At 44.1% G+C, this 13,716-nt stretch overlaps 1 protein-coding gene across 2 annotated transcripts in view; it reads right to left on the reverse strand.

Moving 5' to 3' along the window:
- Positions 1 to 4,278, reverse strand: part of LOC137528939 (protein phosphatase 1 regulatory subunit 14A-like) — a 76,544-nt gene extending 72,266 nt beyond the window's left edge. For both annotated transcript variants that reach the window (XM_068250736.1, XM_068250735.1), the window contains exon 1: positions 3,595 to 4,278. In XM_068250736.1, coding sequence (XP_068106837.1) covers positions 3,595 to 3,786 — 192 coding nt within the window. In that variant the 5' untranslated portion in view covers positions 3,787 to 4,278. The remainder of the gene's footprint in view (positions 1 to 3,594) is intronic.
- Positions 4,279 to 13,716: the final 9,438 nt, after the last annotated feature.

The raw sequence follows: 13,716 nt of genomic DNA on the forward strand, positions 1-13,716 counted from the left end.
ACACATCATATATACAGTCACAGATATGTATATCTGACTTTAAAAATACGGGGACTGCTTTATTGAAGCAGCACAACTATTTTTTATTTCATTTTTGTGGGCTAAGCACAGCTATTACTATATCTACCTATCTATATCTATCTCTATATATCTTTATATCTATATAATTTGATGACTTACCATATTTTCTATTTTAATTACAGATTAAATTAATTGGGAGTCTGAGCATTTTTCCCCCGACTCCAGGTATCCAAAAATTGCTCCAACTCATCGACTCCGACTCTACAGCCCTGACTAGTTGGGGCAAAACAGGCAGGCACTTTCGTGTATAGCAACAGTTTCTATTGGACAATTTGTCTTCACAGCCTAGTGTTGTATGTAGCAACTAAAGGAAACGCAATGACATGTGACCCTTGCCTTTTAGCGTGCAATAGCTTTTGTCATTCCAGTAATTATAGCATAGACTGCCTATATATGTACATCAGCTGTTCTATACCACATTTTATCAGAGATCTTAGTGTTTTATTCAGGTAGGATTGAAAATAGTCCGCTCTCATAGGGTTTTCATTCTGCGAATTACCAGCACCATTCTGTAAACTAGAACATCTGTTATTCACACAGAACAGACCTTTCTGCATTCGCCTCACTGCCACCCCTTCAAGCCTCTACAATTACACAAAGATAACCAGTTATTTGCCATTTAAGCCATAGTTCAGCCTCCCGTAATTAGTGTATTATAATAGTAAATTTGTATTAATTAGCAAGGTGCCAGGTTTTGTGCACTGCCAATCTGTACATTCACTTAACAACCCCCCCCCCCCCCCCCCAAAAAAAAAAAAAGGTTTAACTTACCTGGGGCTTCCACCGGTCCCCAGCAGATCTCCTTTGTCCGTGGCAAAACGATCCTTTAAGAGAGAACTGCCCAGACACCCCATCACCTTATCATAATCTGCAAGCAAAGTGATCATAGGTGATCTGGAAGGGGAAAAAGGTAGTCTCTGCTTGTAAGTACAGATAGCTTGACCTCTCCCACCTCCACCCTCTGTACAGAATGTTTTTGGGTGGCCAGTACTGTACCAGTCTCAAACTGTCAAGCTGCAGTTCTGGCCACAAAGTGCTCATCTTTAAGCAGCAGGGGGAGAAGCTGCAGAGAACATTCACTCTAGTGTCAGCTCCATACCTGTAGCAGGGATCTGTGGGGCACAAGAGGAGATTTCTCTGAAATGACTGCATAAAATGCGGAAAACTGTGACTAATGGCATAGTTTCTTTTTCAACTTCATTAAATGAAAAATTAGAGCCAGTATGGTCACGGTGAGCCAGCATAAAAGTTCATGTGGAACAGTTCTCCAATCACAGCAACATCTACTAACTGGCCAAATAGTGTGGGCGTATTATTGCTTCAACCCATCTAAAACCTAGCAGTTTGAGAGTCAGCCAGTCATGTTAGCGGAATCTCCCTATGGACTTCCTCGCTAACTCACTTAGACCCTATTAGGGCTGGTGCACACCAAAACCCGCTAGCAGATCCGCAAAATGCTAGCAGATTTTTAAACGCTTTTTTTTATTTTTATGAGGTGTTTTGCTAGCGTTTTGCGGATTGCTGCTGCGGTTTTCAGTATAGTAGATTTCATATATTGTTACAGTAAAGCTGTTACTGAACAGCTTCTGTAACAAAAACGCCTGCAAAAACGCTCTGAAGTGCCGTTTTTCAGAGCGGTTTGCGTTTTTCCTATACTTAACATTGAGGCAGAAACGCATCCGAAATCCAAAAAATGCCTCACCCAGGCATTTTTCGTTTCTGCAAAACGCCTGCCGCTCTGGTGTGCACCACCCCATTGAGATACATTGACCAAGCAGATCCGCAGCCGCAAGCGGATCTGAAAACGCCCAAAAAGCCGCTCGGTGTGCACCAGCCTTCAGAGTCAGAAATTCTGGCACAGTAAACCAGGGATAGTTGCATAAAATGACCATAGAATTTGCAACAGCTCTAAATAATCTGCATCTCATTAACCATCCTTAAACCAGACCTTTAGGGCTGGAACCCACAGGAGCGCTTTTGGCAGCGTTTTGGCAGCACTGCGATACGCTAGCAGTTTGCCAAAACGCTGGGCTAATGTTAATGGATGGGGCAACTTCCACAGGAGCGTTTGCGTTTCCCAGAAACGCAAACGCAGGACCTGCAGCATTTTGGGAGCGTTAGCGCTTCAATGTAAAGTATTGAAACGCTAGCAGAAACGCTCAGCAAAACCTAAACTGAGCGGTTTTGCTAGCGTTTTGCGGTTCAGCACACTGTAACAAAATTAAAAATAATTCACAGGACCAATCAGGATAAAAACGCAAAACGCAAAACGCTAGGCACCCGCTGGGGAAAAAAATACAATGTTGCAAAACACAACCCAAAACGCGCATGAATCCGCTTGCAAACCGCTCAGACAAAACGCTAGCGGTTGCGTTTTGCGTTTGCGGTTTTCAGTGGGTTCCAGGCCTAAAGGATAACCAAGGCAACAGTGTTGAATAAAAGCTTAGTTACCGCAAAAAGTATCCTCCCTTCACCCCCCACTGCTTCCAACTGCAGCCAAAAATGGCCAAATCAAGCCCCGACCCTCCCTGGGGTTACCATCCTTGACCTGAAAGCAGTAGTCTGCAATAGCCGCTTCGCCTGCGCAGTTTGCAGGGCTGCATGCGCATCTGCGCAGTTTGGGAGCCCTCTGCCACCACATCTGCGCTCCTGGCGGTCTTCAGGACAGCCATGCAAACTGCGCATTTGCAGTGGCTATTGCGGACTGCTGCTTCTAGGGTAAGGATGGTGACCCAGGGAAGTGTCAGGCTGGTCAGGACCTTTCCCGCTGTTGTCAGAAGCAAAATGGGAGGGGGGGGGGGGGATGGGGAGGAGAATGCCATCAGTGTCCTATATATTTTTCACAGTAAACAAGGTAAAAACTTTTATTTAACACAGTCACCTCTGTTATCCTTTAACCTGCCCTACACCCCAACCAATCTTAAGTCTAGGGGCTCACTTTGCAGGAGATAGCAAAGTGCCTGCAATTCCCGAATCATGGACGTTCTGTAATTTCGAAAGCGATTCTCAAAGTTAGACCTCGTTCACATCATACGCGCTTCCATGCGCATTTGGAAGCGCATATGATGTGCTGAAACGCAAGAATGGCAGGAGGGCATAGACAGCCCTTCTACCGTTCACATCTACTGCGCAGCACAGCACTACGATGCGCCACGAAGCGCTTGCGTACTGCTGCTTGCATTTTGCCGAGCTGAGCTGATCCCATCACTGTCAATGGATGGGATCAGCAGTGCAGCGGCGCAGATGGCATGCGATCGTACATGTTGCGTTCCAATCGCACGGCCATCTGCGCTGAAGAGCTCTTAATGCATTAATGCCATTAATTCAATCAATTCGAGATTGCTCCCAAAATGTTGCATGCAGCACTTGTGATCGCAGCGCTGCAAGTGGAACTACCCCCAGTGCCCAACTGTTGCAGCGCTTCGGCGATCGCCAGTGATCGGTGAGCACTACAAAAACATCATCAGTGAGTCCCAGGTCTTCAAAAACCAGTCCTCATAACGCAACACTTACCCTGCCCTCATAGAGTTTCTCAATGCTATCATCTATCCACTTCTCCACATCCAGCCTCTTCTGCAGTTCCTTGCGATCATACTTGACTGTCACACGGGCTTGCCTCCTCTGAATAGCTTGTCCGGAGTCCCTGTTCCTTGATGGGGAGTGGGTCTTATTGACCAGTCTTTTTCCAACCTTATTAGCAGCCATTCTTGCAAGTCCTGCAGTGGCTAATACTGTGGTCTGGAGTCAGAGGTCCTTCAGCTCAGATCTAACAAATCATCTAATCCAGTTTCTCAATCACAACCAGGACCACCAGCACAGAAGCAATTTTATCCGAATGTCAAGTATTCGCTTGATCTAAAAGTCCACAGCCTGATTAATACTAATGGCACTAAAGTGGTGTCTCATTAGTGGTGCACAGCCAACAAGCAGAGCTAACAACCATTGATGGGATCCTCAATACGTTCTCCAAGTGCAGTCAGACCACCCAGTCTCCACGTGTGCAGAGCATCCAGAGTATCGCATACAATGAATGGTCCTATTGTGCAGGGAAGGAGGATGGTCCCTTGCTGCAGTCTCAGGGTTGGGGTTGTTCTGTTCTTGAGGAGCTCATAAATCTAAGGTTATGGATGTAGCAGCTGTCTCGGCAGACCTAACACCCCAGCCTAGCAGCAGCTCATAGACTGACACTGCACAGATCTGCACAACGTCTGTGAGTCTGAGGGGAGGGGCCCTTGTAAAAAAAAATCTCTGTATTGTGCAGCAAATGCTGCTTATTCGTCCCCAGATAGCAGGACACACAAACCTCCCATCTCTTTGTGCACAGAGGGGACAGACCTCTGACCTACTCCATGTGCGAGCTAGCTATACAGTAACATTAATAAACCTGCCTTCATTCATACTTTGTAGGTAGCCTCACATGCACAGGTGGAGAAATTACAGTGTTAGTAATAGAAAGCAAATCATTTTCTCAATTTAAAAGGTGGCCACACACCATACAATTTTTTTAAAATATCTGTTCAATTTAAGAATTGCAATACATTTTTCTGACTGATTGTAACATTTCAAAAATATGACCAATGTTCCCACCTATGTTCAATTTTTTTCTCAATTATGAAAAAATGATTGGAAACTCAGAGAAAATTGCTAGGGTGTGTAAATTAATAAATTATCAATCCAACACACACCATACAATCTTTAGTAGAGATTGAAGATAAATATCTGGCGTTCTGGGTCGATTTAAATAGAAAAAAAGGGAAATCCGAATGAAAAAAAAGCTTTCGATTTTTTCGAGAGGTATGATTGTTTTTATCGAATTACTGTAAAATTGGATCATTTTATTGTATCGTGTGTGGCCACCTTTAACCTGGGTTTAAATTGATTGGTCTGTTTTCAAACTGCATATATTTGCAAAAAAATGTGTATAATTTTGGAAAAATGTGCATCTCATTGATCAATCCCTAATCAGCAATATAGATAATCAATACAATTGTATTTTTCCTGATTTATTGCAAATGTTGCAATTTGAATGCAGCTTTAACCACTTCGCATCCAGACCTTCTTTTCCCCTTATGGACCAGAGCAGTTTTGACGATTAAGCCATGTCCCTATTTAAACAGCCATAACTTTATCCCTACTCACAACACCTAAATGATCTAGGTATCGTTCTTTTCAGGACATACTAGACTTTCATAGGGGGGTATTTTGACCCAAGAAAAAAAAATTCCATTAATCCTCAGGTTTCACCAATTCTAGTAAAAAATAAAAAGTGCTACAGTAGATAACAAACATGCCACCAGTATTACGTCCCCAAAGGATAGATAGCCAGGCGTGTCTCCAGTATCAGCCCCCCCAACCAGTATAGCCAAATCTGTCCCCCGTATTTGCTAGCCCCCCATATAGATAGACAGATGCGCCCCCCAGAATAGGGCCCATCATTATAGCAAGATCAATGTTCGCCATTGTAGCCAGATGTGCCCCCAGGATTAGCGCCCCCTCCCCATTTTAGCCAATTGTGCCCCCAGTGTTAGGTTATGGCCCCCAGGACCATCAGATGTGCCCCCATTATTAATTCCCCGGCGGATCGCTGAAAACCAGTCTTATCACCTGAACGATAGTCTGTACACACGCCGGATTTGACATGCGAAGGACGGAACGACGGAACGTTCAAACGACGGGTCGTTCGCAAAAATCCGACGTGTGTATGGGCCTTTACTGTAGCAGAGGAAAAAGTTGTTAAATTGGACTAATCAAATGCAGTTGCTGGGTAAGTGGATTCGCCCAATTCCAAGCTGCCTAGAAATTGTAACACAATTCGCAGTTCGGTAAAGTAATTTTGGACAGTAAAATACCTCCTGTGGTATTTTACACTTTTTTTTTCCAAATTCACAAAAGTTTTCCCCCATGAGGCAGAAGTTCGGTAATTTACTGAACAAACATGCCCCAATTCACTAAGCCCTGGTTGGTAAGTGTCACTTACCAGCCTTCTAGCAGGGCGGCAGGCAGGCAGGGAGCTGTGTGTGTGGGGTATGTGAAGTTGGCCCCCCTACAATCAGCACAAATAAAAGTTCTAGCATGTTTGGTTAGTGCTACGTTTGTGCCTGTTTGTGCCGCAAAAATAAACATTTGTGCTGCTATTGTTTAAAAGATAATAGCAATTATCTTTTTCCAAACGATTGCATCACCCAGCCCCCCTACAAAGGCGCACGGACACAAAAGTGGTGTTGTTGGTTAGTGCTGGTTTTGTGCTCATTTGTGCTGCAAAAATCACCGTTCTATCTGTTATCGTTTTTGAGATATTAAAGTTTTTTTTTATAAAGGTCAAAAGTTCATCTAGCTTCGTTCACTTCACTATTGAGATGTTTCTGGTTTATTTAATGTACAGATAGTCCCCGGTTAACGAACAAGATAGGGACTGTAGGTTCATTCTTCTATGTCCCCACCTCTGTTTGGCATACAGTGAAAAATTGCGCCGGCTAAATAATGGCACCATTTTACCGTGCGATATTTAGCATACGATATTATAAAAGGTTATTTATCATTCTAGCTCTTAAACGTTATTTATTGGTTTAGCTCTTAAACGTTGTTTTATAAAACATTATTTGACGTTTTCGTTGTTAAACTTTATTTACCTGCATACATCCATACATACAAGCATACGTACATACATACATACATACATATACGTACAAGCATACATACATGCATACATACATGCATACATACATGTATGTATGTATGTATGTATTTATGTATGTATGCACGTATGCATTCATGTATGTATGTATGTATGTATGTATGTATTTATGTATTTATGTATGTATGCACGTATGCATTCATGTATGTATGCATGTATGTATGTATGTATGCATATATGTATGCATGTATGTAGTAATGGAAAAATAAAGTTTAACAACTAAAACGTTAATTAACGTTTTATAAAATAACATTTAAGAGCTAAAACGATAAATAACCGAAATAAATCCATTCAAATGTTTTATGGGCATCTTAAATCGATAATTAACGTTTTGGAAATCGGCGCCATTTTTTTTTACAGTTCTTATCGTTAAAATGATAAATTTTGTTTTATAATGGAATTCCAGCGGCGCCATTTTTATATAAACGGATCCGGGCGCCATTTTTCACTGCTCCCTCTGTTTGTACCTCCTCTGTGTGCCTCTGCTTGTACCCCCCCCCCCCCCCCCCCGTGCTCTGTAACCCCTCTCTGTCTCTGCTTGTACCCCTGTGCCTCTGTACCTACTCTGTGCCTTTGGTTTTACACCATGTGCCTCTGTCTGTACCCCCAATGCCTCTGCCTGTGTCCCTCTGTGCCTCAGTTTGTACCCCTGTGCTTCTGTTTGTACCCCTCCCTGTGCCTCTTTTTGTACTCCCTGTGCCTCTATTTGTACCCCCTGTGCCTCCGTTTGTACACCCCTGTGCCTCTTTTTGTAACCCTCACCCAAGTTTGTACCCCCTGTACCTCAGTGTGTACCCCTTGTGCCTCTGTACCTCAGTGTGTACCCGCTATGCCTCTTTTTGTACCCCCTGTGTCTGTTTGTACCTCCTGTGCCCCCTTGTGCCTCTGTACTTCTGTTTGTACCCACTATGCCTCTTTTTGTACTCCCTGTGCCTTTGTTTGTACCTCCTGTGTCTCTGTACCCCCTCTGTGCCTCTGTTTGTACCCCCTGTGCCTCCAGGTGCCTCTGTCCCTGCCCTCTGCCTCTATTTGTACCCTCCCCCCCCCTCACCCTGTAGTGGACTCAGTTCCTCAAGTGGACTCAAACTTCCTCCATGCAGAAATGACGTCATAGCAATGGGATTGGGTCATTCATAATTCGTGGACTATCTGTCCATTTTCTATAGCTCTCAAATTAAATAGAGCGCTGCAATAACTTTAAAGTTCCCCTTGCTTCAAATGAATGAAAGTTTGTTGCATGGATGCCCCCCACAATCTATAAAGCTCAAAATCAAACACAAGTCCATAGGCAGAAAACCAACATTAGCCCTACTGCTCAATAATTACTCATCTCAAATCAGGACTGCTTGGGCTGTGGCACACAGGGTCAACTTCTCTTTATCACTCCATCTCAGAATTGTGTTCCATGCTGTGCTCCATATTTCTCACTTTTGGCTATGAACCCAGAAGTCTCTGATGTATTGAGCGCGGTGTGTAACATTTAGGTGAGAAGCAGAGACACAGCAAAGTAAAAAGGCCTATACACATGGGCTACAATTGTAGCTGTCGCCAGCGCACAGGGGACGTGCTGACGACAGCTCCGCAGCAGCGACAGCTGTCTACACGTCTCTGCTACAGGGCATAGACGTGGCGGAAGCTATCGCCGAAGGGAGCATCCCCCGGCCGGATGCTCCCTTCACTTCACAGTGTTGCCTGTCGCTAGTCCACATACACAAGCTGAGACACGTGCCGGACTAGCGACAGTTGCCAAGAGACAAGCTGCAGTAAAGGTTGGAAATTTTATTTCGCTAAATTATACAGACTGTAACAAAATAATTCCATTTAACCAGATTTAAGGCACAAACAAGCCACTGTTGACTGTGAACAGGTAAAACAACATTAGCTACTTCTGGTCAATGTAGTGCATGAAGAATAGCAAGTATGGACAAGATATAAATGTGGATACATGGTATCTTCTAGTTGTGGCTATCCACTCCCTAGTATTATTCTAACGTAAATGGAAGCTAAAGCTAGAGGTATGTGGAGGCTGCCATATTTACTTCATTTTAAGCAACACCAGTTGCCTGGCTGTCCTGCTGATCCTCTGCCTCTAATACTTTAAGCCATAGGCCCTGGGGGTACAAATAGAGAGTGTCTGTAGAAGAAATGGAGCGCACAGAGCATTGACCCCAACACTTTCTTTGCCCTACTACGTGGAGCAGCACAGAGCATTGACCCCAACAGTTAAGAAGATCACTACTGTGTCTGTTGGACTGCAGTTTCCAGTGAGGCGCGCAAGAACATTCTTTTTGGGTACAAATAGAGACTCAGTGCTGGGCCGAAATTACGCATTAGCGTAATTACGCATCGTAATTTACTACAAATGCACCGTAAGCGTTACGTGTAAGGTTACGGTATTACGCGTAATTAATTACTCGTAGACCGTGGGTTAAGTTGTTATGCGTAACAAATTACGCGTAAGACAGTAAACTCCCATTGAAATTACACAGTCTGCCGTAATTGCGTAATATTACGCTCCCGTATAATATAAAAAAGCCGCCGACTTTAAGGGTTAATAGCAAAGCCCCCTTAAGTGCTAAGAGCCTCAAATTTGGAGAATATATTAAGGAGATCAGAAGGAATAAGAGGAAAATTTTTTTTTCAAAAAGACCTTATAGTTTTTGATAAAATCGATGTTAAAGTTTCAAAGGAAAAATATATACATTTAAAAACCCGCCGACTTTAACGGTTAATAGCAAAGCCTGCTTAAAATTTAGGAACACCAAATTCACAGGGTATATTAAGGGGATCAGTGGGAATAAGAGGAAAAAATGTTTTTCAAAAAGACCTTATAGTTTTTGAGAAAATCGATTTTTAAGTTTCAAGGGCAAAAATGTCTTTTAAATGCGGAAAATGTCAGTTTTTTTTGCACAGGTAACAATAGTGTTTTATTTTCATAGATTCCCCCAAGTGGGAAGAGTTTTACTTACTTCGTTCTGAGTGTGGGAAATATTAAAAAAAAACGACGTGGGGTCCCCCCTCCCAGACCTCTTTAACCCCTTGTCCCCCATGCAGACTGGGATAGCCAGAATGCGGAGCACCGGCCGCGTGGGGCTCCGCACCCTGACTATACCAGCCCGCATGGTCCATGGATTGGGGGGTCTCGGAAGGGGAGGGGCAGCCAAGCTTTCCCCTCCCCCTCCGAGCCCTTGTCCAATCCAAGGACAAAGGGCTCTTCTCCACCTCCGATGGGCGGTGGAAGTGGAGGCCGCGATTTCCTGGGGGGGGGGGGGGTTCATGGTGGCATCTGGGAGTCCCCTTTAAAAAGGGGTCCCCCAGATGCCCACCCCCCCTCCCAGGAGAAATGAGTATAGAGGTACTTGTACCCCTTACCCATTTCCTTTAAGAGTTAAAAGTAAATAAACACACAAACACATAGAAAAAGTATTTTAATTGAACAAAAAACATAACCACGAAAAAAGTCCTTTAATATTCTTAATTAACCATTAATACTTACCTGTCCCTTTAAAAGCCAGTTCCCACGCAATATCCTCGGAAATATACTAATCAGTTACAATGTAACAAAGTTGTTACAATGTAACAACTTTGTTACTTTGTAACACCACCGCACCCGACGTCACTCGCCGCTCACCCGCCGGCCGCCGCATACACGCTAAGTCCCCGCCGGCTCCCGCCGTCCACTCCGTCCACACCTGTCACCCATATACATGCTGGCACCCATGGGTGACATGTGGGTGACATGTGGGAGAGGCGGGGAGGGCAGCGGAGCCGGCGGGGACTTAGCGTCCTAAACCCGACAGAGCTCTGAGCTATATAGCTCAGAGCTCTCTAAAGCATCTTTGTATTTGGGCTCCAAGGAGCCCCATTGGTCCTTAGCAGACCAATGGGGTTCCTTCTGATTTGAAGGAACCCCATTGGTCTGCTAAGGACCAATGGGGCTCCTTGGAGCCCAAATACAAAGATGCTTTAGAGAGCTCTGAGCTATATAGCTCAGAGCTCTGTCGGGTGAAGGACGCTAAGTCCCGCCGGCTCTCGCTGCCCTCCCCGCCTCTCCCACATGTCACCTATATACATGCTGGCACCCATGGGTGCCAGCATGTATATGGGTGACAGGTGTGGGCGGAGTGGACGGCGGGAGCCGGCGGGGACTTAGCGTGTATGCGGCGGCCGGCGGGTGAGCGGCGAGTGACGTCGGGTGCGGTGGTGTTACAAAGTAACAAAGTTGTTACATTGTAACAACTTTGTTACATTGTAACTGATTAGTATATTTCCGAGGATATTGCGTGGGAACTGGCTTTTAAAGGGACAGGTAAGTATTAATGGTTAATTAAGAATATTAAAGGACTTTTTTCGTGGTTATGTTTTTTGTTCAATTAAAATACTTTTTCTATGTGTTTGTGTGTTTATTTACTTTTAACTCTTAAAGGAAATGGGTAAGGGGTACAAGTACCTCTATACTAATTTCTCCTGGGAGGGGGGGTGGGCATCTGGGGGACCCCTTTTTAAAGGGGACTCCCAGATGCCACCATGAACCCCCCCCCCCAGGAAATCGCGGCCTCCACCTCCACTGCCCATCGGAGGTGGAGAAGAGCCCCTTGTCCTTGGATTGGCCGTTCAGCTACGATCAGTCTGGGTCTTCTGCGCATGCCTAAATAAACTAAGCCATTCCAATGCAAAAATGGAGTCCATAGTCCATAGAAGCTCAAAAACATACCAAGCAAGCAATCAACCTTCAGCTGTTATCTCATGTCAGTCAAATTAATATATATGTGGATGTTATTTGCTGCAGTCTTTGTTTTTCCTCTCTGCTGCTGTTTGTGTATTGGAGGCCAGTGGTCCAGTTTTCAGGATGGTAGACAAGACAAGACAAATAATAATTATATTGCGATTTTCTCCTGGCGGACTCAAAGCGCCAGAGCTGCAGTCACAAGGGTGTGTTCCATAGGCAGTAGCAGTGTGTGGCCTGGGACCCACTACAAAGCGCAATCACAATCGCTAGCGATTTGTGGTAATGCTTTGCAAGCGATTTTGGAGTGGAATCTTTCCCATACATGTACATTGGCAGAGCGTTTAGGGTAATCGCTAGCAATTTAAAGTGATCGCTAAGCCCTCAAAAAAATGCTCTAATGGGTTCCAGCCCTGAGTGGGCCTTGCCCAATGTCTCCTTACTGAATAGGTGCTGGCTTACTGAACAGGAAGAGACGAGATTGGTACTAGTGACTGCACTTGTTTTCTTTTCTTTCTTACAAATGAGTAAATGCAGGCTATTAAACCGTTTATTGTTTCCTGACACTGTAATATTTGCTGAAGTCCTATTTACAGTGTGAGCACGCATTGTATAGTCTAATGATGTAAACATGTCACGGTGGGGTATACAGTGATTTGTGTTTCACCCGCTCAGCTGCCAAGTCTTCCTGGAAGATATTTAAAAGGTTGGTAAATGTTTATAAATTGCAGGACTCTATGTGTATAATGGGACAGCTTATGGTTGCTAATCTCTAGATATCTGTCTAGTAACAGCCTGAGAAAAGGATGGTTATCACAGGCATAGGGTTATTCCATTCTGGGCAGGAGCGGAGCCATTTTGTACTGCCAAGGAGCTGTGATTTTTCTTTTAAATGAAAAAAAAAAAAAATTGAAAGCTGCTCATAGACAAATCAGAGACTCACCACTGACCAGGATAAGATCATCTATCTATCTATCTATCTATCTATCTATCTATCTATCTATCTATCTATCTATCTATGCTAAGGCACAAATATTATTGTACCTTCCAAATGTGGCTGTCATATATAATATCAATTGTACTACCTGACATTCATTAAGGCGGGATTGTCACCATAAAAATCACATTTCAACAGCAACTGGTCTGAGTGTATTAAGTGATAAAGATGCTGCATTCAAAACTTTTAAAGAGAATCTGTATTGTTAAAATCGCACAAAAGTAAACATACCAGTGCATTAGGGGACATCTCCTATTACCCTCTGACACAATTTCGCCGCTCCTCGCCGCATTAAAAGTGGTTAAAAACAGTTTTAAAAAGTTTGTTTATAAACAAACAAAATGGCCACCAAAACAGGAAGTAGGTTGATGTACAGTATGTCCACACACAGAAAATACATCCATACACAAGCAGGCTGTATACAGCCTTCCTTTTGAATCTCAAGAGATCATTTGTGTGTTTCTTTCCCCCTCGAGTTCTCATGCACTGAAGTTTTCAGGCTGCTCTTTTCTTCCTGTAAACAGCTCTGCCTGTATGTAATTCCGCAGTATGTGAAAGCCCAGCCAGCTCAGAGGACGATTTATCCAGCTTGTAAAAGATAAGAGAGAAGCTGCCCTGATCTAAATAATACACAGGCAGTGTGCATAGAGGGGCCTGGAAGGGGGAGTTCATAGCAGAACCACAACACTGAAGAACTTGGCAGCCTTCCAGACACAGGCCGACAAGTCTGACAGGGGAAAGATACATTGATTTATTACAGAGACTGTGACAGTAGAAAGTGCTGCAGTAAGCCAGAACACATTAGAATAGCTTTTGGAACTTGTAGGATGATAAAAAACAGGATGCAATTTTTGTTACGGAGTCTCTTTAAAACTCTTTCTGCTGTTATGGTTTGGAGTTAACACATACTTTAGGAGCACTGGCCCTTTAATTGTCAGTGCCAAACAGTTGCATGCTGGGGGTTCTTTTTATCTATAATATATTCCTCCTCTTCCATTTATTTCCCTGCCTAGCTGCCTATCTGAAAGACAAACCTCTGTTCACTTGTGTTTACAAGCAAGGCTGAGGCGACTCAGCGATTGGAGGAGAAAAGAAAAAAGTTAACCTCTTGCCGACCGCGTACTGTTGATGGGCGTGGCCGCGGCGGCAGCCCCAGGACCGCCTAACACCGATTGGCGTAAAGTCCTGGGGCTCTGTTTTTGCAGGAGATCGCGCGCA

The sequence above is a fragment of the Hyperolius riggenbachi genome, chromosome 8 (genome assembly GCF_040937935.1).
Source record: "Hyperolius riggenbachi isolate aHypRig1 chromosome 8, aHypRig1.pri, whole genome shotgun sequence".
NCBI lineage: Eukaryota > Metazoa > Chordata > Amphibia > Anura > Hyperoliidae > Hyperolius > Hyperolius riggenbachi.